Source organism: Lolium rigidum, chromosome 4, assembly GCF_022539505.1.
Source record: "Lolium rigidum isolate FL_2022 chromosome 4, APGP_CSIRO_Lrig_0.1, whole genome shotgun sequence".
Lineage (NCBI taxonomy): Eukaryota > Viridiplantae > Streptophyta > Magnoliopsida > Poales > Poaceae > Lolium > Lolium rigidum.
This window is the reverse complement of record NC_061511.1, coordinates 202699836-202726147: the sequence shown is the minus strand read 5'-3', so window position 1 is coordinate 202726147 and position 26312 is coordinate 202699836. Positions and strand designations below refer to the sequence as shown.

At 45.8% G+C, this 26312-nt stretch overlaps 1 protein-coding gene across 1 annotated transcript in view; it reads right to left on the bottom strand.

The window, feature by feature from the left end:
* The window catches only part of LOC124648058 (disease resistance protein Pik-2-like), a 40261-nt gene extending 15980 nt beyond the window's left edge, over positions 1-24281 (bottom strand). Inside the window, exon 1 of the mRNA XM_047187882.1 lies at positions 24033-24281. Within this exon, the coding sequence (XP_047043838.1) occupies positions 24033-24281 (249 nt within the window). The remainder of the gene's footprint in view (positions 1-24032) is intronic.
* Positions 24282-26312: the final 2031 nt, after the last annotated feature.

Below are 26312 nucleotides of genomic sequence, written 5' to 3'. Positions count from 1 at the left end.
AACAGAACTAGGGTTTCGTCAGAAATCGAGAATCGGATCTAGGGAATGGCCCCAAAACTTGTGTATGTCCACATGGCATGCACAAAAGTGATTTGAGATGGTTTTATATCCAAGGATACCCCCCCAGGTGTGTCCGGCTTCTCGGACAGTGGGTTCCTACACTTAGGCAGATTCTGCATGTATAGGGGGAAACTCCCTCGGAGGTGAACCGGAGAGAAACTTGAGATCATATGGGATGATCCTTGTTTCCAAATGTACCTATGACCTAACCAAGCTCAAATAGAGGCATATGCCCACCAGGGGACCCCGATGGGCTGCAGTCAAAGGGGTAGACCGCGCGGTCAACAGAACTAGGGTTTCGTCAGAAATCGAGCATCGTATATAGGGAATGGCCCCAAAACTTGTGTGTTTCCACATGGCATGCACAAAAGTGATTTGATATGGTTTTATATCCAAGGCTACCACCCAGGTATGTGCGGCTTCTCGGACAGGGGGTTCCAACACATAGGCAGATTCTACATGTACAGGGGGAACTCCCTCGGAGGTGAACCAGAGAGAAACTTAAGATCATATGGGATGATCCATGTTTCCACATGTACCTATGAACTAACAAAGATCAAATGGAGGCATATGCCCACCGGGGGACCCCCGATGGGATGCAGTCAAAGGGGTAGACCGCGCGGTCAATAGAACTAGGGTTTCTTCAAAAATCGAGCATCGGATCTAGGGAATGGCCCCAAAACTTGTGCGTGTCCACATGGCATGCACAAAAGTGATTTGAGATGGTTTTATATCCAAGGATACCCCCCCAGGTGTGTCCGGCTTCTCGGACAGTGGGTTCCTACACTTAGGCAGATTCTGCATGTATAGGGGGGAACTCCCTCGGAGGTGAACCGGAGAGAAACTTGAGATCATATGGGATGATCCTTGTTTCCACATGTACCTATGACCTAACAAATCTCAAATGGAGGCATATGCCCACGGGGACCCCGATGGGATGCAGTCAAAGGGGTAGACCGCGCGGTCAACAAAACTTGGGTTTCGTCAGAAATCGAGCATCGGATCTAGGGAATGGCCCCAAAACTTGTGTGTATCCACATGGAATGCACAAAAGTGATTTGAGATGGTTTTATATCCAAGGCTACCCCCCAGGTGTGGCCGGCTTCTCGGACATGGGGTTCCTACACCTAGGCATATTCTGCATGTATAGGGGGGGACTCCCTCGGAGGTGAACCAGAGAGAAACTTGAGATCATATGGGATGATCCTTGTTTCCATATGTACCTATGACCTAACCAAGCTCAAATGGAGGCATATGCCCACCGAGGGACCCCCGATGGGATGCAGTCAAAGGGGTAGACCGCGCGGTCAACAGAACTAGGGTTTCGTCAGAAATCGAGCATCAGATCTAGGCAATGGCCCCAAAAGTTGTGTGTGTCTACATGGCATGCACAAAAGTGATTTGAGATGGTTTTATATCCAAGGCTACCCCCCAGGTGTGGCCGGCTTCTCGGACATGGGGTTCCTACACTTAGGCAGATTCTGCATGTATAGGGGGGAACTCCATCGGAGGTGAAACAGAGAGAAACTTGGGATCATGTGGGATGATCCTTGTTTCCACATGTACCTATGACCTAACTAAGCTCAAATGGAGGCATATGCCCACCGGGGGACCCCCGATGGGATGCAGTCAAAGGGGTAGACCGCGCGGTCAAAAGAACTAGGGTTTCTTCTACCGGAGGGAATATTGATGTAAGATAGGGTAATTATTGATACTACATGTTCCGATGACCTAACACAACAAAAAGGACGAGAAAAGTTAATGGGTTAGCTGTCATCGGAGGTCGGTCAAAGGGGTAGATCCGCGGGGCTACCGGATTAGGGTTTCGTGCTAAGTAGATATGTCCCAAGATTATTGCAAAGCTACAAGATACAGTGCCGGAGTCGCTATGCAATTTGGAGATGATATTTCCGCCAGGCTTCTTTACTCCGATGGCACATCTCATTGTGCACCTCGCCAACGAGGCACTCTTGGGTGGCCCGGTGCAGTTTCGTTAGCGATTCGTATTGAGAGAGAGTTTAAGTATATTCGAAAGATAACTGGAAACAAGGCCAAGATTGAAGCATGCATAGGCTGAGGCAATATGCCTTCGGGAGATGGCAGATGCCGCGACAACGTACTATCCAGATGATGTTCCCACTCAGCATAACCCGGTCACTCGTTACAATGTCGACGTGCCCGAGAATGACCCCAAGCTACAACTATTCCAATTCCCGGTGGCAAGGCTGGTAAAGGAACAAAATATAAATTGGAGAACAAAGAGAAGGATTGTATAATGCTATATGTGCTTATGAACATGAAGGAAGTGGTCCCATTCGTAAGGTAAAATGGTGAACAAATTACTTTGCAGCTAGTAACCTCGTCTCGGTCTAATGCTTATTTTCTCCTTTCAGCGAATTCACGGATGAAATGTGGCCGTATGATGAATTGCCCCAACCCTCGGAGATGGACACTCTACTGAAAGAGGGTGCTCCCGGAATTAATAAAAACTTTGTGTCATGGCTCATGGAAAAAGTAATTTCTAACCTGTCCTCTTACCTTGCAACATGTGACTTGTCCCTCTTATTACACGTAACTAATGCACACAACGAATTTGAAATGTTCTTGTAGGGCCGTGAGAGAAACGTTGATATGATAGATGAGTTGAAATGTGTTTCCCAAGGTTGTAGCCATGAGGTGACCAAGTATGAGAAGTATGATGTGAATGGGTTTCGCTTCCATACAAAGACGCACCAGAAGGGCCGGGCGAATCCCAAAATGATAAATACTGGGGTCTACACCAAAGGAGCCAATAACTTTGATTACTACGGAAGGTTACAGAGTGTATACGAGTTGACATTCAATCGTATGAACGTGCAAATCAATACCGTCGTGTTCAAGTGTCATTGGTTCGACCCAATAGGTGGATAGAGAAGTGATAAGTCCATTGGGTTAGTTGAAGTTAAGCCTTCAACCACCTATAGCGGAGCCGGTGTCTTTGTTGTGGCTCACCAAGCCAAGCAAGTTTATTATTTGCCCTACCCATGCCAGAAAGCGGAACTCAAGGGTTGGGAAGTCGTCTTCCAGGTATCGCCACATGGTAACCTACCGATTCCCTTTGAGGATGATTACAACAATATTGACCCCGTGACATACGAGGGGATTTTCTATCAAGAGGAACATGACTTCGGGGAATATATTTTAGAACCGTTTGTTGAAGAGGACCTTGGGACCGATGCAGAAACTCGTGTTGAGTCAGTGGTGGATCTAAAGGACATATCTATGCTCGAGAAGTTACTTGAGGCGAATGACAATTATGATTAGCCTCCACCCATCGACCCTTCAACTTTGTACTCAAAAGATAGTGATAGTGATAGTGAGCCAGAGAAAGAGAAAGAGAAAGAGAGGGAGTATGAGAGTGAGAGTGAGAGTGAGAGTGAGAGTGAGAGTAATGATGGCTGGTGAGGGTCTTTTATTCTTAGTATTTATTTATCAACATGCTTCTTAATTGCATTGTGCCTTTTATTCTTAGTATCTTCATTTTATTATATCAACATGCTTCTTAATTGCATTGTGCCTTTTATTCTTACTATCTTCATTTTATTATGTCAACATGCTTCTTAATTGCATTGTGCTTAACTGTTTTATTTTTCTTAATGCAGGGGACTGAAAAATATGAGCAGCGGCAAGGAAGACTCGGCGAGCTTGCTTAAGACGCTGGCGCATGTGAAGAGGAATATTCCTAGAGCACCTATACGGAGTGATCGAGCCCCGGTGCGCAATCCGCGTTACGCCGATGGTATCGATGGACGAGGACGAGGAGGACGAGGTGGCGGCGGGGTACACATGGACTTTGACGAGCCACCCTCCACTTCTGGCGACGTGTCTCCTGAGTTGTTCCTAGAGGGTCCGTCTAGTGGGGAGGTGGAGATGGAGACGGAGTCTACACACGAGTCGGACTCTAGGGATGAGTTGGAGGTGATGGAGGGTGGGGGTGCACCGAAGTCCTTGAAGATTCGTGGAGAAGCTAGAGTCCCCGAGGCGAGGAAGGAGCCTAAGACCCATGATGACAAGGCCCTTATCATTCCTTCGAGCGATGAGTAAGTGTACTACTTCAGAAATTTCGGTGTTGTATTTTCATCTTGGTCATAATAAACAATTTGGCATGTGTACTAATGTGTGATTTATTTGCAGCAACTGGACATGGGAGGCCAAGCCCCCCCCCCCCCACCAGCCTAACAACTTGCTTGGGGCTCTGATGAAGAAGTTCTGGCCGGGCAGATACACTCCCCTTAGCACGGTCCCCGGTGGCGAGACGAAGCTAGCCACTACTTGGGCGGACTATGAGGATGCCCCTGTCACAGGCTTCGCGACAGCTGGTGAGGCTGTGACCACCAAGTTTTGGGTAAGACATATATTTCTCGAGCACCGTTCATAGTTGATGACCCTAATGTGCTAACTCATGACTTTCACAACTGATTTATGCATGATTGAAGTGCTTCTATCGTGTGGACCCGGAGCATCATAGGCAGGCGCTTATCACTTTGCGTGGCGCTTGTGAGAGGTTGACACCGCAGCAGTGGTACAACCAAAAGGTCACCTGTGCTAGTGCCTTCTGGGCTAACAAGGGTAAGAGGGTCAAGAAGGAGTACTTTGTCGGTAACGAGCCTACGGAGGAATGGGCAATGAACAATGATGAGTACATGTCGGTGAGTAAAATGTCAATGAGATTCTACATTGCTGCTAAGTTTTCATTGGATTATCTTGAGTTGAGTATTTCGTTTTCAGGTTTGTCCCGAGTGGGCCGAGCAGCATAAGGAGGCATGAGAGGAGCTGATTAGGGCGAGGTGGCTCAGGGAGAACGAGGAGTTTGTAGCCGTGTCGAGGCATAACATGGTGAACCGAGGCACCGGTGGCACACACTGCGGGGGAAACCACGACTACACCCGCTACAAGGGGAAGATGGTATGTATATACATGGAACGACCTTCTTTCATTTCCCGTCATGTTACATTTGTGATACGCATAACCTTCCTTTTCGCGATGCAGCTGGCCGAGGCACCACCGGGGTGGTGCTTCATGATCCCCGGATATATGACATGATGCGGACGAGCGAAGCCCAATCCCGCATTGCCTCGGCCACGGTACTACGGCAATGCCAAGGCCGCCAAGGATGACTACTGCGACATGGTGTTGTCTCGTCACCCGGAGGTGGATGACCCCTTGAGCATCCCGACCGACGAGGAGTCGTTGGTCCTGTCGGGGCGCGGGCGTCCGCATGGCCGTTACCCCTTTCTGAATAAGGCGGTCAAGCCTACCCCAGGCACGAGCTACACGCGTCTCAAGCATACCCTCACCGCCGACAACCCCCAGCCTCGTCCCCGGCCTACTCGTCCACCCGCCTACGATGTAGGTTTTCCTCATTTTCATCCTCTTTCCGGCTTTCCTTCCTACATGGCTAAGTGTTGATGAGATTCATTGTTTCTGAAATTGTAGCCTGAGTTCGAGGCGACCTTTGAAGCCTGTAATGAAGCGTATCAGCAGGCCGCTGCGCAGTGGAATAAGCAGAATACGACCTACATGGTGTATATAGGAGTAAGTTTGAATCTTTCTTCTCGCAAGTAGATGACAAGTCTCAGTTTGATGCTTTATTTCTGCAAAGCCTGACTTGTAACCTATCTTGCAGGCACTGATGACTTCTTTGTCTACTGGTACACCGCTGGTACGTCTCAAACGTATCTATAATTTCTTATGTTCCATGCTAGTTTTATGACAATACTCACATGTTTTATATACACTTTACATCATTTTGATGCATTTTCCGGCACTAACCTATTAACAAGATGCCGAAGCGCCGGTTCTCGTTTTCTGCGTTGTTTTTGGTTTCGAAATCTTACACGGAAATATTCTCGGAATTGGACGAAACAAAAGCCCACGGTCTTATTTTCCACGGAGCTTTCCAGAACACCGAAGGAGAGACAGAGAGGAGCCAAGGTGGCCCCACACCCTAGGGCGGCGCGGCCTGGGGGGGCGCCGGCCTGTGGGGTGGGCCCCTCGGTCGCCTCCCGACTCTGCCCCTTCGCCTATTTATTCACTCCATCGCGAAAACCCTAGTACCGAGAGCCACGATACGAGAAAACATACTGTGACGCCGTCGCCGCCAATCCCATCCCGGGGGATTCTGGAGATCGCCTCCGGCACCCTGCCGGAGAGGGGAATCATCACCGGAGGACTCTACATCATCATGCCCGGCTCAGGATTGATGCGTGAGTAGTTCATCCTTGGACTATGGGTCCATAGCAGTAGCTATATGGTTGTCTTCTCCTCTTGTGCTATCATGTTTAGATCTTGTGAGCTGCCTATCATGATCAAGATCGTCTATTTGTAATGCTACATGTTGTGTTTGTTGGGATCCGATGAATATGGAATACTATGTCAAGTTGATTATTGATCTATCATATATGTGTTGTTTATGATCTTGCATGCTCTCCGTTGCTAGTAGAGGCTCTGGTCAAGTTGATACTTGTGACTCCAAGAGGGGGTATTTATGCTCGATAGTGGGTTCATGCCTCCATTGAATCTGGGGACAGTGATAGAAAGTTCTAAGGTTGTGGATGTGCTGTTGCCACTAGGGATAAAACATCGATGCTTTGTCTAAGGATATTTGTGTTGATTATATTACGCACCATACTTAATGCAATTGTCTGTTGTTTGCAACTTAATACTGGAAGGGGTGCGGATGTTAACCCGAAGGTGGACTTTTTAGGCATAGATGCATGCTGGATAGCGGTCTATGTTCTTTGCGTAATGCCCTAAGTAAAACTCATAGTAGTCATTGATATGTATGTGCATTGTTATGCCCTCTCTATTTGTCAATTGCCCAACTGTAATTTGTTCACCCAACATGCTATTTATCTTATTGGAGAGACACCACTAGTGAACTGTGGACCCCGGTCCATTCTTTTACATCTGAAATACAATCTACTACAATCTCTGTTCTCTGTTGTTCTTCACAAGCAAACATCATTCTCCACACCATACGTTTAATCCTTTGTTTACAGCAAGCCGGTGAGATTGACAACCTCACTGTTAAGTTGGGGCAAAGTATTTTGATTGTGTTGTGCAGGTTCCACGTTGGCGCCAAAATCCCTGGTGTTACGCCGCACTACACTCCTTCACCAACATCCTTCACGTGGCCTTCATCTCCTACTAGTTCGATAACCTTGGTTTCTTTCTGAGGGAAAACTTACTGCTGTGCGCATCACACCTTCCTCTTGGGGTTCCCAACGGACGTGTGCATCACCCGCCATCAAGACTTATTTCTGGCACCGTTGCCGGGGAGATCAAGACACGCTGCAAGGGGAGTCTCTCACACCCAATCTCTTTACTTTGTTTATTGTCTTGCTTAATTTTATTTTCTATCTTGTTTGCTTTCTTTATATCAAAAACACAAAAAAATTAGTTACTTGTTTTACATTATTTAATTCGGTTTGCTTTACTTATTTTTATTACTGTTAAAATGAATACTCCTGAGAACACTAAGTCGTGTGATTTCACTAGCACCAATAATAATGATTTTATATGCACTCCTATTGCTCCACATGCTACTACAGCAGAATTTTATGAAATTAAACCTGCTTTACTAAATCTTGTTATGAGAGAGCAATTTTCGAGTGTTAGTTACGATGATGCTTGCTGCCCATCTTAATAATTTTGTTGAACTTTGTGAAATGCAAAAGTATAAGGATGTAGATGGAGACATTATAAAACTGAAATTGTTTCCTTTCTCCTTAAGAGGAAGAGCTAAAGATTGGTTGCTATCTTTGCCTAAGAATAGTATTGATTCATGGACTAAATGTAAAGATGCTTTCATTGGTAGATATTATCCTCTCGCTAAAATTATATCTTTGAGAAGCAGCATAATGAATTTTAAGCAATTGGATAATGAACATGTTGCCCAAGCATGGGAAAGAATGAAATCTTTGGTAAAGAATTGCCCTATCCATGGACTGACTACTTGGATGATCATCCAAACCTTATATGCAGGATTGTCACGGAACCTATTGGATTTAGCTGCTGGAGGTACTTTTATGTCCATCACTTTGGGGGCGGCAACAAAGCTTCTTGATGATATGATGATCAACTACTCTGAAGGCACACTGAAAGGACTCCGCAAGGTAAGAAGGTAAATTATGTTGAAGAAACCTCCTCCTTGAGTGATAAGATTGATGTGATTATGTCTATGCTTGTTAATGGTAGATCCAATGTTGATCCTAATAATTTTCCTTTAGCTTCATTGGTTGCTCAAGAAGAGCATGTTGATGTGAACTTCATCAAAAATAATAATTTCAACAACAATGCTTATAGGAATAATTCTGGTAACAACTATATGCCATATCCTTTTAATAACGGTAATGGTTATGGTAATTCTTACAACAATAATAGGAGTGTACCCTCTGGTATTGAAGTCATGCTTAAAGAATTCATTAGTACACAAACTGCTTTTAAGAAATCTGTTGAGGAAAAGCTTGGTAAAATTGATATTCTTGCTTCTAAGGTTGATAGTCTTCTGTCTTGATGTTGATCTTTTAAAATTAAAAGTTATGCCTAATTAAGATAAAGATATTAAGTCATTTGCTACAGCAAACGCCATACAAGTTCGAATTAATGACAATATTAGATTGATGGCTGAATTGCATGCTAGGTGGGAAAGAGAAGAAAAACTAGCTAAAGAGAATAATGTAGCTAAAGTTTGGACTATTACCACCACTAGTAATGATGATGCTTCACATGTTGCTAAACCTCCTACTATCAATGGTAAAATAATTGGTGTTGGCAATGTTTCTACTCCTAGTGCAAAGCGTGCAAAATTGCCTGAAACTGCTGAAACTGCTAAAACTGCTTGTGATAAAAGTGCTGAAATTTTTCAGAATATTGGGGACATCGATCCGTTGCTTTAGATCATAATGGTTTAGATTTTGATGATTGTCATATCTCTGAAGTTATTAAGTTCTTGCAAAAACTTGCTAGAAGTCCTAATGCTAGTGCTATAAATTTGGCCTTTACAAAACATATTACAAATGCTCTCATTAAAGCTAGAGAAGAGAAATTAAAACTTGAAACTTCTATTCCTAGGAAGTTATAAGATGGTTGGGAGCCCATCATTAAAATGAGGGTCAATGATTTTGATTGTAATGCTTTATGTGATCTTGGTGCAAGTATTTCTGTTATGCCTAAGAAACTCTATGATATGCTTGACTTGCCACCATTGAAAAATTGTTCTTTGGATGTTAATCTTGCTGATAATTCTATAAAGAAACCTTTGAGGAGGATTAATAATTTTCACATTACGGTTAACAATAACCTTGTCCCCGTTGATTTTGTTGTCTTGGATATTGAGTGCAATGCATCTTGTCCCATTATTTTGGGAAGACCCTTTCTTCGAACTGTTGGTGCTATTATTGATATGAAGGAAGGAAATATTAAATATCAATTCCCGCTCAAGAAAGGTATGGAACACTTCCCTAGAAAGAGAATGAGGTTACCTTTTGATTATATTATTAGAACAAATTATGATGTTAATGCTTCATCTCTTGATGTTACTTGAGTTACACTTTCTGCGCCTAGCTGAAAGGCGTTAAAGAAAAGCGCTTATGGGAGACAACCCATCATTTTATTTCTGAAATTTTTGTTTTATATTTGTGTCTTGGAAGTTGTTACTTCTGTATCAACCTCTCCTTATCTTTACTTTATTTCATTGTTGTGCCAAGTAAAGTCTTTGATAGTAAGGTTGATACTAGATTTGGATTTCTGCGCAGAAACAGATTTCTTGCTGTCACGAATTTGAGTAGAACTCTCTGTAGGAAACTCAAAAAAATATGCAAAAATTCATGAGTGATCCTCAGATATGTACGCAACTTTCATTCAATTCGAGCTTCTTCATCTGAGCACGTTAAGTGCCTCTAAAAAATCCGTCTTTACGGACTGTTCTGTTTTGACAAATTCTGCCTTTTATTTCACATTGCCTCTTTTACTGTGTTGAGTGGATATCTTTGCTCCATTAACTTTCAGTAGCTTTTGGTAATGTCCAGAAGTGTTAGGAATGATTGTGTCCTCTCTGAACGTGTGAATTTTTGATTATGCACTAACCCTCTAATGAGTTTGTTTTGAGTTTGGTGTGGAGGAAGTTTTCAAGGATCAAGAGAGGAGGATGATACAATATGATCAAGAAGAGTGAAAAGTCTAAGCTTGGGGATGCCCCCGTGGTTCATCCCTGCATATTTCAAGAAGACTCAAGCATCTAAGCTTGGGGATGCCCAAGGCATCCCCTTCTTCATCGACAACTTATCAGGTCACCTCTAGTGAAACTATATTTTTATTCCGTCACACCTTATGTGCTTTACTTGGATCGTCTGTATTCTTTTATTTTTGTTTTTGTTTGAATAAGTTCGGATCCTAGCAATCCTTGTGTGGGAGAAAGACACGCTCCGCTGTTTCATATGAACACTGGTGTTCTTAGCTTTACTTTTAATGTTCATGGCGAAGGTTGAAAACTGTTTCGTTCGTTGCTATTTGGTTGGAAACAGAAAATGCTCCATGTGGTAATTGGTATATTGTCTTGAATAATTTGATACTTGGAAATTGTTTTGAGCTCTCAAATAGATCATGTTTAAGCTCTTGCATCATGTAGATTGAACCTATTAGTGGAGAATTACTGTAGAGCTTGTTGAAATTTGGTTTGCATGATTGGTCTCTCTAAAAGTCTAGATATTTTCTCGTTAAGGTGTTTGAACAACAAGGAGAGAGTGTAGAGTCTTATAATGCTTGCAATATGTTCTTATGTAAGTTTTTCTGTACCGGTTCATACTTGAGTTTGCTTCAAACAACCTTGCTAGCCAAAGCCTTGTACTGGGAGGGAATGCTTCTCGTGCATCCAAAACCTTGAGCCAAAACTTATGCCATTTGCGTCCACCATAACTACCTACTACATGGTATTTTGCTGCCATTCCAAGTAAATTGCTTGCGTGCTACCTTTAAAATTTCATTCCTTGTCTTTGCAATACATAGCTCATGGGAAAATAGCTTAGAAAACTATTGTGGTATTTAATATGTTGCTTATGTATCTTATTTCTTATAAGTTGCTTGTTGAGCGGTAACCATGTTTCTGGGGATGCCATCAACTATTACACCTTTGTTGAATATCATGTGAGTTGCTATGCATGTTCGTCTTGTCTGAAGTAAGGGTGATTTATCATGATTAAATGGTTTGAGTATGCATATTGTTAGAGAAGAACATTAGGCCGCCAACTAAAGCCATGTATCATGGTGGAAGTTTCAATTTGGACATTAATCCTCAATCTCCTATGAGAATATTATTTGTTGTTGAATGCTTAAGCATTAAAGAGGAGTCCATTATCTGTTTTCTATGTTTTCCGGGTACAGATGTCCTCAAGTTGAGATCTATGAAAAACGAGAAATCAAATGCGATCTATCTCCTTGGACCTTTGTACAGGTGACATAGAGGTACCCCTTTGTGACACTTGGTTGAAACATATGTGATGCAATGATAATCCATGGAAATCCGAGCTAATTAGGACAAGGTGCGAGCACTATTGGTATTCGATGCATGAGGCTTGCAACTTATAGGATGTTTTATGCATAACACATATGAATTATTACTACCGTTGACAAAATTGTTTCTATGTCTTCAAAATAAAAAAGCTCTAGCACAAGATTAATCTCTGCTTCCCTCTGCGAAGGGTCTTTCTTTTACTTTATGTTGAGTCAGTTTACCTACTTCTTTCTATCCTAGAAGCAAACACTTGTGTCAACTGTGTGCATTGATTCTTACATACTTGCTTATTTGCATTCATCATATTACTTTGTATTGACAATTATCCATGAGATATACATGTTAAAGTTGAAAGCAACTGCTGAAACTTATATCTTCCTTTGTGTTGCTTCAAAACCTTCTACTAAGAATTTATTGCTTTATGAGTTAACTCCTATGCAAGACTTATTGATGCTTGTCCTGAAATTACTATTCATGAAAAGTCTTTGCTATATGATCAGTTGTTTAGTCATTATCTTTACCATTGCTTTGAATCACTTCATTCATCTCATATGCTTTACAATAGTATTGATCAAGATTATGATAGCAGCATGTCACTTCAGAAATTATCCTTGTTATCGTTTACCTACTCGAGGGCGAGTAGGAACTAAGCTTGGGGATGCTTGATACGTCTCAAACGTATCTATAATTTATTGTGTCCCATGCTAGTTTTATGATAATACTCACATGTTTTATATACACTTTACATCATTTTGATGCATTTTCCGGCACTAACCTATTAACAAGATGCCGAAGCATCAGTTCCTGTTTTCTGCTGTTTTTGGTTTCAGAAATCTTACACAGGAAATATTCTTGGAATTGGACGAAACAAAAGCCCACGGTCTTATTTTCCACGGAGCTTTCCAGAACAGCGAAGGAGAGACGGAGAGGGGCCAAGGTGGCCCCACACCCTAGGGCGGCGCGGCCCGGAGGGGGCGCACCGGCCGTGGGGTGGGCCCTCGGCCGCCTCCCGACTCGCCCCTTCGCCTATTTGTTCACTCCGTCGCGAAAACCCTAGTACCGAGAGCCACAATACGAGAAAACATACTGTGACGCCGTCGCCGCCAATCCCATCTCGGGGGATTCTGGAGATCGCCTCCGGCACCCTGTTGGAGAGGGGAATCATCACCGGAGGACTCTACATCATCATTCCCGCCTCCGGATTGATGCGTGAGTAGTTCATCCTTGGACTATGGGTCCATAGCAGTAGCTAGATGGTTGTCTTCTCCTCTTGTGCTATCATGTTTAGATCTTGTGAGCTGCCTATCATGATCAAGATCGTCTATTTGTAATGCTACATGTTGTGTTTGTTGGGATCCGATGAATATGGAATACTATGTCCGAGTTGATTATTGATCTATCATATATGTGTTGTTTATGATCTTGCATGCTCTCCGTTGCTAGTAGAGGCTCGGCCAAGTTGATACTTGTGACTCCAAGAGGGGGTATTTATGCTCGATAGTGGGTTCATGCCTCCATTGAATGCGGGACGATGATGGAAAGTTCTAAGGTTGTGGATGTGCTTGTTGCCACTAGGGATAAAACATCGATGCTTTGACTAAGGATATTTGTGTTGATTACATTACGCACCATACTTAATGCAATTGTCCGTTGTTTGCAACTTAATACTGGAAGGGGTGCGGATGCTAACCCGAAGGTGGACTTTTTAGGCATAGATGCATGCTTGGATAGCGGTCTATGTTCTTTGTCGTAATGCCCTAAGTAAAACTCATAGTAGTCATCATGATATGTATGTGCATTGTTATGCCCTCTCTATTTGTCAATTGCCCAACTGTAATTTGTTCACCCAACATGCTATTTATCTTATTGGAGAGACACCACTAGTGAACTGTGGACCCCGGTCCATTCTTTTACATCTGAAATACAATCTACTGCAATCTCTGTTCTCTATTGTTCTTCACAAGCAAACATCATTCTCCACACCATACGTTTAATCCTTTGTTTACAGCAAGCCGGTGAGATTGACAACCTCACTGTTAAGTTGGGGCAAAGTATTTTGATTGTGTTGTGCAGGTTCCACGTTGGCGCCGGAATCCCTGGTGTTGCGCCGCACTAAACTCCTTCACCAACAACCTTCACGTGGCCTTCATCTCCTACTGGTTCGATAACCTTGGTTTCTTTCTGAGGGAAAACTTACTGCTGTGCGCATCACACCTTTCTCTTGGGGTTCCCAACGGACGTGTGCATCACGCGCCATCAACCGCCACCGGACCCCGTTTCCATGGCGGGGGACATGCCTATCATGCCATCGAGGGCAACTTTCGCTATGACTTACTACGGATCCACACCGGTAAGTTCTTTGCCAAACCGGTAGTTACCACTTTCCTTTGCCTCACAAGTTGCTAACATGTAGGGAACGGGATGCTCCGGGAACCAGGCCTCGCGGGGTGGGAGCGAGATCACACCGGTTCATGGAGGTGCCTCTCCATCTCCTGGGCATACTCCGTCGACTTCTCCTGGGCGTACTCCCAGTGCCTCTCCATCGACTTCTCCTGGGCATACTCCCGGTGCCTCTCTGCCGACTTCTCCTGGGCATACTCCCGGTGACTCTCCAGCTGGTTCTTCTGCAGCTTCTACTGGAGCGCAACCTCGGCACCGTGCTTCTCGTTTCGCCAACGATGAGGGCGGATACACCCCGCCCGGGTCCTTCCTGCGCTAGTCAGCTCACACTATCTGTGTGCTTGCTTGCTACTACTATGTATTTGGATGACATGGCACTCTCCTCTTGTATGCTATTATGTGCACCATGTATACTACTATGTGGATTTTATGCTATTTTGGTGAATTTGGATGAATTTCGATGAATTTGGATGAATTTGGATGAATTTCGATGTATGAACTGATGTAATGTGCAAAGTGAACTGCTGGAACGGTGCAAAGTGAACAACTGGAATTAAAAAAAAATTGAGCAGGTCTACGCCGAGGGCTATGCCGTCGGCATAGACCCCTGCTGCGACCATATGGTCAGGTCTATGCCGACGGCATTGCCCTCGGCGTAGACCTCCGTCTGGCAGCCGCGCGCAGCGTGCCGCGTGTCCCCTGCATGGCCCATGCAGACGCTGAGGGTCTGGCCGTCGGCGTAGACGCCGCAGATGGCAGCCTCGCGATGCGCGACATCGCTCCACGACGCGCACTTGGCGCAGCTACGCTGAGGGCAACGCCGTCGGCGTCTGATGCACCTCCGTTAACGGCGACGGCGCACCGTGGCCAGACGTCGAGGGCAGTTACGCCGAGGGTGAGGTTGCACCGTCGGCGTAGGCGTCGTACGCCAACGGCCAGGCCTACGCCAACGGCACGGAAGCCTACGCTGACGGACCCAGACGCCGAGGCCATATGCCGAGGGCTGCCGTCGGCGTAGCCTACGCCGAGGGCCAGGCGTGGCTACGCCGAGGGCTGCCGGCCGTCGGCGTCTACGTCGATTCCTGTAGTGTCGATGTGCGTGTATGCATGATCCCATGGCGCGCGGCAGCGCGCAACGGATAACGCGAGATAACGTGGTCGACTAACCCTAAAAGCATCTCGAAGCGATCCATTAAAAAGTCTTGGAGGAGTAAAATTTGGCTAAACTGCACCTAACCAGTCATTTATACCGTTAGAGGAGACAAAATTATAAGAGTCGGTTCCCAAAAGGAGGCCAACTATACTCTACCACGCCACCGGCCGAGTATATTTCCCCTCTCCCGACCTCCTCCACACATTCCCACCGTTTCCGCACCCCGACCTCCTCTCTAGTGCCGATGCCCCCGACTCCGGTCGGAATGGAGCCGACGCTCCCTTCCGCAATCCCGCGAGGCCACCACTCTGGCTTTATGCTGCCGGAATCGACCTCCATGCTAATGGTTTTTTCAAGGAGGGTTGTGGACAAAAATCACGGTGAACATCACCGCATGGGAGATCAAGGACGACGACAAGGGTGCGACCAAGGTCACCTCGCCCAAAGCCATGGCAGCTCGCCCTCCCCTTGTTCTGGCAGGCGCCAAGAGGGAGAGGAAGCTGACGAAGGCGATGAAGGTGCCCCACGGCCCAAGGTTCAATTCGGCAACCAAAGATAGGAAGACTAGGGCGGAAGAGCATATGCTTGCACTAGAGGAGGAAAGGATAGGTTGCTTGTGGCGCTAACCTAGAATGGATCCAAATACGATGGATGCCACAACAAGAATCTAATATTAGCGCACTCTCAAGATATTCTAGCATGTGATGGTGGTTGTTGTGGCCTTGGTGGAGGTGCTATTAGTGGTGGTGGACATGGATGCGGTGATGACATTGATGATGATTTCCTTGGCGGTGAGTAGCATAGACGTTCTCAAGTTTTTCGGAGGTGATACTAGTGGCAGATGTGATGGTTTTTGGAGAGCTACATGCATCTTGCTCGATGAAGTTCCATTTTAGATAAACTTAATCAATGTGGTACTTTTTGGATGAATTTGATCGATATGGTCTTTTCTAAGGACAGGCCTTTCTCGGCTCCACGTGCTTGACGGAGAGACATATATACATCAGATTCCCTCTCCATACAGCCATGAGCCATGCAATGCACTGGAGGACAACTCAGACAATGATGCCTTGCACCAGGATATATGCATGCACTAGGAGAAAGCATCGAGGAAACCGCTCACCCCTTTGCTCCTCCCTCTTCGCCCCCACCCCTCTTCTGCCCGTTGACCCGAGGAGACCGGGCCGAAACCGACGCTTCTCCGGCGGCGCTGCCGGCCGAAGATGGGGAGGGGGACACGCCAGTGCTGTAGATAGGTCGGAGTCGAGCTCCAGATCTTCTGGGCAAGATTTGGTGCGGATGGTGGTGGCGGCGACGCGGCAAGGAGCTCTGGCGGTCAGAGACGGTGGCGCCCGATCATCCTCCATGGATCTCCATGAATAAGCCCAAGGTTTGCTCTCTCTCTCTCTCTCTCTCTCTCTCTCTCTCTCTCTCTCTTTCGTCTCCATCTTTGCCCTGTTCGTCCTCCTCCTACCGGTCGGCCGTGGTGGTGAGGGGTGGGGAAGACGGACTGAGGGTGGTGGTGCGCTAGAGAAGAGCAGGGGCTCTCTTTCACCGGTGTATTGGTGCGGCACCGGTGAATGTCCAAGGAGCTGTGATGTCAAGCCCCTAAGGTGGGGGATGGAATCATATGCACCTCCTGCCAAGCCCCTCAACAATAAGCACTGGTGATTGCAAAGCCGCGCCCTCGACATCGACCTGGCCGGCCATGGCGGCGAGGAGGAAGCTGAAGACGGCGACGACGGTGTTGTCTTTGGTGGCCATATTGTGATGAGTTCTTGCTGCTCCAACCATCTCTACCTGCCTTCTCCCACCCATGGCAGGAGTGTCGTGATGGAGGGCGGGCTAGTCGACATTGAAGGATCTAGTGAGAGTTCATTTGTATGGGCTTCCCGAAGCTTGGAAGCAATTTCGGCGAGCTTCATCTCGACGGCTGCATGCCGTTTGTTAACGCCGGTGAGCTCCGGCATCCTATCAACCTCCATCGGAGGTCTTCTTATAGGTTAGCGGTCGCGCCCAACGTCGACATTGCAGCAAGTTGTTTTGTCCCCGCGTCGGTGCTCGACGACGGTGCAGCTGACCTCTGGCTTGGCAGAGGAGATAGGGAGGGACATGATTGCTTTTTACATCTTTCAGCAAGGTCTCCTCCACATATATTGGGGACTCATGTTTCATTTCCTCTTTCTTTTGGGTCCTCTGTAATAATGTACACCTCCACTGCTTGGATATTAATATAACCTTCCAGGTTCTTCAGGGCTCTTCTTGTTCAAAAAAAAACTAGGAGCAAGCGAGACTGTGAGAGGCTCGGCTATGCATGAGCAGAGAAATTCATCAACGTACACACACAACTACAACCGCTTCGACTTCTCTTTTGTGTTACCAAGGGACAAGGGTGTTTCTAAATCTGCTAGGCCGGAATGTAAGTGGCAGAGACCACCTGATGGAGTTGTTAAAATTAATTCTGATGGTGCTGTTAATGTGAATGACAATCTGGCAGCTACTGGTGCTGTTGCACGTGAAGGGGTGGTCTTTCGTGGTGCTACGGATAAGACTTACCGAGGTGTGTCTGATCCTTTGACGGTGGAGTCCCTTGCTTTTAGAGATGCTGTTGTGTATGCAAGAAGCAGGGTTTCACTAATGTCGTTTTTGAAGTTGACTCTGAAGATTTGGTCCGACTTTGGTAAAATAGAGCTAATGATCTTTCAGTAGTCAAGCAGGTCTTAGATGAGATTAGTGAGCTGAGTTTGTTTTTAACAGATTTTAGCTTAGTTCATGCTCATCGCGAGGCTAACCAGGCGGCCCATTCTTGTGCAAAATATATAAGCCTAAGGATGGATCGTTTTTCTGGGATGCTGAGCCACCTGCTTTTTTAGTTCACAGCATTGGGGCTGATTGTAACTTGGTGTGATTTGTGGGCTGCAAGTTTCTGACGCACTCTTTTCCTTTCCAGGATATCTAAGGGGCTGAAAAGTTTTTAGTGAAACGTCTTGCTAGCTTTTAATATATATTGTCTTTAAAAAAAGACTTCTATTTTATGTCTGGTGCGCCAAGAAAGATTTCTCCAAGCGTCCAGGGGACCCTGCCGGTTCGATCCGAACCAGACGACAAGTCCCGGGGCCACGCCTCCATCGACACGAGGTCTTCATCAAATGCACTACTCGGACACGTGACGTGCAATTTATCTCCAGCTGAACAACCTTTTTTTTTTTTTGAGAAACACAGTACAAACGCAGGCGCTTACATACACGCGCGTACACTCACCCCTATGAACGCGCGCACACACACCCTACCCCTATGAGCACCTTCGGAAGACTGAGCCGGCGGATTGGATCTTGAAATTGACGAAGTCACCACAGTCGCCTCGTTGTCAACGAGAACGTCGCCTCCCACTGAATGAATATTCCGTCTTTATGAGACACACAGATGTCAAATCTGGGGTTTAAACTCCGGCTGAACAACCTAGACCGACAAATTTATCTCCCAAAACGATCCGGTTAAGCCAAGCAAACATCGGCGTGCCATCCACACCCAAGCTGCCAACACTCGAGATGCAAATGGAGCGGTCCCGTTCGGCCCTGTTATTGCCCCGCTGAACCTCTAGCAAGATTGCAGGTCCAAGGTTTGACTGCACTTGCTTCGGCAGGGTAATAGGTAAAGGAAAATGCTTGCTATTCACTGACGAGTAAAATACACGGTTAGTCCGCGTACTTGTCAACGAGGTTCACTTTGGTCATCGTACTTCAAAAATACCAATTTACGATCACGGAAGACGTTTGAAGGTTTGTCTCCGGTCACTAGTCCCTCGTATGGCTACGTATTTGATAACGTGGCATTATGTTGACTAGTCTAAGCAACGCATTTTTTACAAAAAGCCCCTGAAGCACAAAAAAAAAACACCAACAGCCCACCGTGCAAAGAGGACTCGCCTGGAGCCCTGGACGCATCTTCTTCCTCAAGCGATGTGCACGCAGGGGAGGCCGGCGCCAGCGCCACTTTGCTGCCTGGCCAGCCTCGTCTGCCACGCCGCGCTCGTGGGAGGCGGTCCAGGGCACCAGGGGAGAGGCTGGGGCGCGTCGCTTCAAATCGGTCGTACAGCCATGGAAGGCGCGTCGGGGAAAAAGCCGACGTCGCTTTCAGCGCAGAGAAGCAGACCAAGAACAGAGGAGCACGGGGCTTAACTCCATGGTCTGTGCCGCCTCCGGGCCAGGGAGCAAGGTCATGATTTGTTCCGGTCCGGCATCGTGTTCCGCTCCTGCCGGCGGGCGTCAAGGATGAAGTCGACGATGTCGTCTGCCTGTGCTAATCCCTCCTGCGCGTCAGGGATAAGATCCGCCTGCTGCGAGTACCGTCGCTGCCGCAAGATCTCGACGTAGACGCACGGGATTCGACCGATGCTCGCTCAGGGTGAGACCACGGTGCGTTCTGTTGCGGGAGCTACTCAGCCCCTGCCCAACACCGAGCAGGGCGCTCACCGCTCAGGACGGAGCTCGGGGAGCACTGGGGGAATGGGGGAGCTCATAGGGCAAGGGATGTGGGAAATCTTGGTGGCGTTGCCGCGGCCCGGATCGGCGGCGGGGAGGCGCGCCGGAGGCTGGGAACCGCGCCGTGCAGTTAATCTGGTGAGGAGTGGAGGTTGAGGTCTTGAGGATGAAGCGTCGGAGAAGAGAGAAGGTGGGAGTATGACTAGTGTGTTGCACATAAAAGTGAGGGCTTTTTTGCAAAGAAGACATTGGTTAGACTAGTCAAACATAGTGCCACATCATCAAATACAGGGCCATACTGGTGAGTAGTGACCGTAGATAAACCTCCAAACGTCTTCGGTGATCGTAAAATGGTATTTCCAAAGTACGGTGAGCAAAGTGAACATCGCTGACAAGTTTGTGGACCAACCGTGTATTTTACTCTTCACTGACCGATCAAGGACGAAAGATCGGCCGTTCAGGACACACGCGCGGTGTGCCAGTTTTCTTCAGTTTAGACGTTGGATCCTACTACCTTCATTTCAATGCTTAAGGTTTATATTTTTTTGGAAAAGTCAAAACAAGTAAAGTTTGACCAAAATTTTAAAATAATCTATCAATAAATATGATATTTTGTAGATAGCATATGAAAATATATTTCATTATCTATCTAATAATATCAATTTTGTATTTGACATGTTAATGATTTTTAATAAAAACTTAGTCAAACTTAACATAGTTTGACTTTCTGAAAAATATATAGACCTTAAGTCTTGGGATGGTAGTACCATGTTACTGCATGCATGCGTGCAAGTTAAGTGTGGACCCTACCACAATATTGCATGCTGCCACTTCATTGTAGAACTGCATTGCATGATTGTCGCCTACATTCAATGATTTTCTTAACTAGCATGTATTTTAACTTTCGACCAGGAGAGGCGACGACCCATGTGATGGTTATTTTTTATTGAACATGCATAGTTGCCTTTTTTTATTGAACATGTATAGTAAGTGTTTTTCTTTATAATTTAATCTGTAGCAAATTAAGTGCTTGACCACTTTGCATTGATGGAAAACATATAGATTTTTGTTGTAATCTTTTGTGATTTTTGTAAAAAATAGTTGATGATTTTGTTGTAATCCAGTTTGTAGCAAATTAATTATTGATTTACCACTTTTGAATTGTTTGCAAACATACTGATTTTTTGTTGTAATCGTTTGTGACTTTTGTAAAAAATAGCTGATGATTTTTGTTGTAACTCAATTGTAGAAAACTAATTGTTTCTTGACCACTTTTTGCATTGTTCGCAAACATACGGAATTTTTGTTGTAATTATTTGTGACTTTTGTAAAAAATAGCTGATGATTTTTGTTGTAATCTAATTGTAGAAAATTAATTGTCTCTTGACCACTTTTGCATTGTTTGGAAACATAGGGAGTTTTTGTTGTAATCATTTGTGACTTTTGTAAAAATAGGTGATGCCTTTTGTTATAATTTTTAATTTGTAGCAAATTAGTTGTTTTTACCACTTTTGCAGGGATTGCAAACGTACGGATTTTTGGCACTAGAGTGACGTTTTTCTTAAGGTTAGTAGTGTATGGATCAACATTTTCTGTGGGCTCCACCATCCCATGTGAGCAATCCAGCGCACAGGTAGCCTAACCACACGAAAGTCAATGAAACTCTTCGCTCCTTGTTGCTGAGTGCTGACGACGCTGGAGAGGATGCAATGCATGAGTGGCAGGACGCGCAGCGGAAAGCGACGTGACACTGCTTCTATGTGTACGTGGGGCCCACAACCGATTTTCCACGTTTTTTCGGGCGACCGACGCCCAGCGTCGCCCATAGGTAAACCCAGGTTTGGCCCTCCCGTTCCTTTGTAGTAGTTGCTATTGTGAGTTAGTAGCAAATTTGCATCAGAATCGGGCGTGGGTCGGTGGATAACAGGAGGTCTAAACTCTACTCCGAAACTCCGACGAGCTATGTGCACTCTACACCCACGTACTCAGAACCTAGGGTGGGAGTGCCTCCCGGGGCGTTCCAGCGGCCGGCGGCGCCGGCTTTCCCTGATGTCCAACAGTGGGGGCTATTTGGAGGCATGCTTTCCTCTAGGAAGGAGTGGCAGAGGGAGAAGCTAGCAGGGGATCAAGGATCTACTCCAACGAGCTCGCGCAACCCGGCTACGAGCGCCTCCCATGTTAGCGTCATACCCCGCTCTTGCGGCGGTGTGCTCACATGGGGAAGAGCTGAGATTAGGTTCGGTTCGACCCTAGGTTCTACGTGATCAACCCGGCTGCGTGTTGGGCCGGTTCCGGTGGGGATCGACCTACGCTGACGTCTCCCTCTCCCTACCGGCCTTGCCCTTCGGGCTACTGCTAGGATTTGGTGCGACGGCCCCAGGTTTCTGGCGGGTGGCGTGGGGGATGCTCGCGCGGCATCAATAAAGGTGGTGGTCCTAGGATCTCTCTCGCGCCAAGATGAAGATCTACCTATGCATGTCTGTCTGGATTTGGCTGGATGTTGAGTTCCGGAAGGCTCCGCTGGCAAATGTAACAGTGCTCGTTCCTGGAGTTTGCTGGTTTGGGAGGTATTCGGTCGTGTGCATCCATGCTTTTATTCCGTCCGTTTGGTTCTGGAGGGAGCGACGCGAAGCTTTGTCCCGTGTTGCCACTCTAATCCATGGCGTATCAGAGACGGAGAAGTTCCTGAAGGCCGGATTGGAGGACTAGCAACGGAGGATCGAGTCATGGTGTTGTTGAGGGATTTGCTTGGTATTCTGGGTCTCGTAACAGCAGTATGCAAGTGAGGGCAGCAGCACAGGTGAATTTCAGAGTCTTACCTTTGAGGTTGAAAATACAAGGTCTGGTCTTAATTGGTTGTGCCTGGCAATGGTCTTGTTGAAGAAATTATTTTGAGAGCGGGGACTATCTCCAGGGTGAAAACATAAGATTTTTTGATCGGGCGATGACGGCGCTTGTGGATTGTCCCTTTCTTGGAGGCGTCGCTTGTGGAGAGACTGGATTTCAGGTGTTGCCTTGGTGGGGGTTGTACTGTTGTGGCTATGACTAGAGTACCGTAGCGGGACTTTTATTTCTTAGTTTTCTTTTTTTCTTTTTGGATGTGTGCATCCGTACTACCATTAGGGTACTGCAAGGCTATAATTGGTATCTATTGATATTAATATATTTCCTTTTATCGAAAAAGGTTCTACATGATCATCGCCCGAGCCATTATACTAGATCTAGTGCATCCACGAGAAGCGCACATTAGCATCATCCACACACCGGCCAGTGTGTGCCATGTACTTGTAGGGCGACGCTTGATTTTCATCAACAATTTTGTCAACACATCGCCGCCACATATGGTCAACAAGAATGGATACAACACCACCGCATATAGTCCACAAGAATGGACACACCTTATCAGTATCTTTTGACAATACTACTACAAGACACGAAAACGGCACCACAGCATTGACCGTGTATGACGGAAACATGTACATCGTCACACCAACATCGCTAATTGTGGTGACACCTACAACCGAGCACATGATTTTGGCAAAACTGGTGTGTGCTCGGTGTGATTCCTCTAGTTCTGACAAAACTACCGGTGTCACCTATAAATGTTTTCTCCGACATCTACATGACACCCTTGATGGCATCGTCTCCAAGGCGAAAATAGTCTACAATTGCAGCTCCATCCATAAACATAGCATAAATTATTGTGCGTCTCCGGCCATGTCTACCGACCATGACGACTTCATAATCAACCACGACTATCTCGATCACGGCTACTATATCATGATCAGATAAATCGACATCACGTCTACGTTTAGAGTAACAATTCCAGTCAAAGTGTCAGTGTTGCCACTAGTGACCACAACACTCTCGATGTGACTACAAGAGGGAATATATGAGTTAAAAGGGGACACAAGTTAAAAGGGGACACAATCACCGTCCTCTATGTGCTAATCCATCCGGATTTAATTAATGATGACGGAGCGGAGAAGACGACGAGAATGAGGGTCAATGTTATAAGTATATTTGTGTGTGGCTAGGGATAAAAGAGTTTCCATACAAACTCTAGAGATATAGATTATGTTCAAAAATATCATTACTTGCCGTGTACTCCAAGTCACCCCCATGATGTACACGAGGACCAGGTTAATACAAAGCACACAAGTAGGGTTTTATACTATTTTGAACAACAAAGGGATACCATAGGCCAAAGTCATCTCCTTCTTGAAAAAGAAGTTGTAATGGTATATTTAGCCCCTTTTTAGGTTTAACTTGGATTTGGTTCAAAATGCAATAAATTAAACTGGTATGAAAAATGTAAAGCATAGTTAATATATATCTAGTGGAGAAAAACTAATACGAAAAATAATAAAGTAAGTTATAAATGTACCTTCTTTGTGAAAAGGTCAAGGGCATCATTATCTTTAAGACCTTCAAGACTGTACATGTTCCTATCATCTCTTGAACAATGTTCAGCAATATTTTTTTCTCTTGTGGTAATGATAATCCTTCCAGCATTATCCAAATACCCTTGGACCAAATCCCATTCAGAAGTGGATGATATATCATCGAGAACAACAAGACACTTTTGTGTTTTCAGTAGACGAGCTAACTCCATCTTCAATTCTTGACTTTTCATCAGTGCTATGTTCTCCTTTGGCACTCTAGTTGATGTTGCTGCTGCAGTATCTTCTTGAATACTTTTCTGAAGCTGCAAAGCCAAATCTCTAAGAAGTACTTCAGGGTTAAAAGGACGCAATGCGGTGACCCATGCATGCTTCCAGACAGCAAGCTCTTGGCTTCGGTAGACACTTCGGATAAGAGTGGTTTTTCCTAGACCACCCATTCCCCAAACGGAGATCACCTTAAGGCCTTGACTGTTGTCCGGTTGACCAACTAATTTGATGATAATAGATTTTTCTGTTTCTCGCCCAGTGAGGACTCCATCAACCAGTGCTAGTGTCCTGCTGCGATTAAACTTCTTTGTAGCAGTTGACTTAAAAGCTCTGTCTTCACCTGCAGTCTTAGGTCGTTCATGTTCCTGCTGTATTTCAGTGGTGGGCATCGGTGCATGTACAGCCTGAACAAGGAGCGTATCTATGAGGACGTTTGTACTTGTACTCTACACAATATAAAAATTCCACTTTTCAACCTAAAACTACTGGAAAATTAAGGTCACTTTTGAACCGGTTATTTACTTATTTTATATTTTGAACTTCCCATCAGTTTACTTTAACCCCTTGGCGCTATCCCAAGCGTCTTGGGTTGACTCCGAAAACATGTGGCATCACTTATGCACGTCAGCATCATGCCACGTCAGATTTTATGTAAAAATATGAAAGGAAAAAAGAGAAATAATTGTTTGAATAAAAGTAGAACACTACAAATTTGGGCAAATAGAATATTGAGGATATCAAGGTTGCAAACTTAATATCAGAATAAAACATATGGGTTTCAGAGTTCAATTTTGAGCAGTAAACTTTTGCATTAGCAGAGGTTTAGAAGTGGTCTTTTGATTTATATTTTGTGGATATTCAAGTGCATGATTTTAAAAAAAATTGTCGAGTACCCTTTTAGGCCTCGTTTGGATGCAAGGTATCCTCGCGGGATCCCCATCCTTTTCCCGGGAGGAAAGCCCATGCGAAAAATTAACCCGGATTTTTTGAAGCGACCATTTGGTGGCAAGTGCAAGGGAACATTTGGCCCCATCCCCTCTTGAAATCCCCGGGTTGCTCATCCCACCTCTGACCATTGGGAAAAATCTCCCTCGTTTCTCTTGGCTCTCGCCACGACGCGATCTGGACTGTCTCATCTTCCACCGCCCCCCCCCCCCCACCCCTTCCATGCTCCTTGCTGTCCAAACTGACGTGGGGATCTCTCTCGTGGGGGAGGGGGTTCGCTGAGCTCATGGAAATCCTCCACAAGGGGATTAGAACACTGGGATACTCTCCCCTTTAACCAAATTAGCCGATATTGGTTGACATTATTTACTTCCGCATCTATGTGATGTGGCCACTTTTTTTTCGATCAAGGAGTATAGCACACAACTTTCTTCTTTATTAAATTATTCGCAATGCCTTACAAGGAGAATACAAAGATCAACTCGAAGCCTCCTTCCTAGCGACAACTCGCTATACCTACGATGAAGGGGGGGCCATGAACAAGGCCATACTCCCTGACGGTACACCAACACACATCATCCAAAAAGCAAAACCCTAAGGGTGTGCCATTGCACACGTCGCAGAGTTCGCAACCGTCATCTATCTCGAACCCATCTCCAAGTGAGATCAACGCATTGACCGTGCCAGGCCTGCCATCGATGTCACCATAACACCAAACAACTCCACCATCCTGCCGCGTCTAGCAATCCTCGCCCGTCTTCGATATCCCGAAGCTCCACGCCACTAAGAATCATCGACGACAACGTGGTAGATGAACACCACTCCACCAAAAACCACCTCCATCCAACCGCTGCTCCAAAAATGATGCCCAAGAGGTAGCACGACGCAAGGAGCACCGTCATCGTCCGATCCTGGTTGGATCTAGGGTTTCCCCCGGAGCAGCACGAGTGAGTTCCCGCGGACTGCGACGACGATGCCTTCAAGAAGAAAGCGACGCATAACGCCGCCATCGCCCGCCAATCTTGACACGGTTTTCACCGACAGCCGCG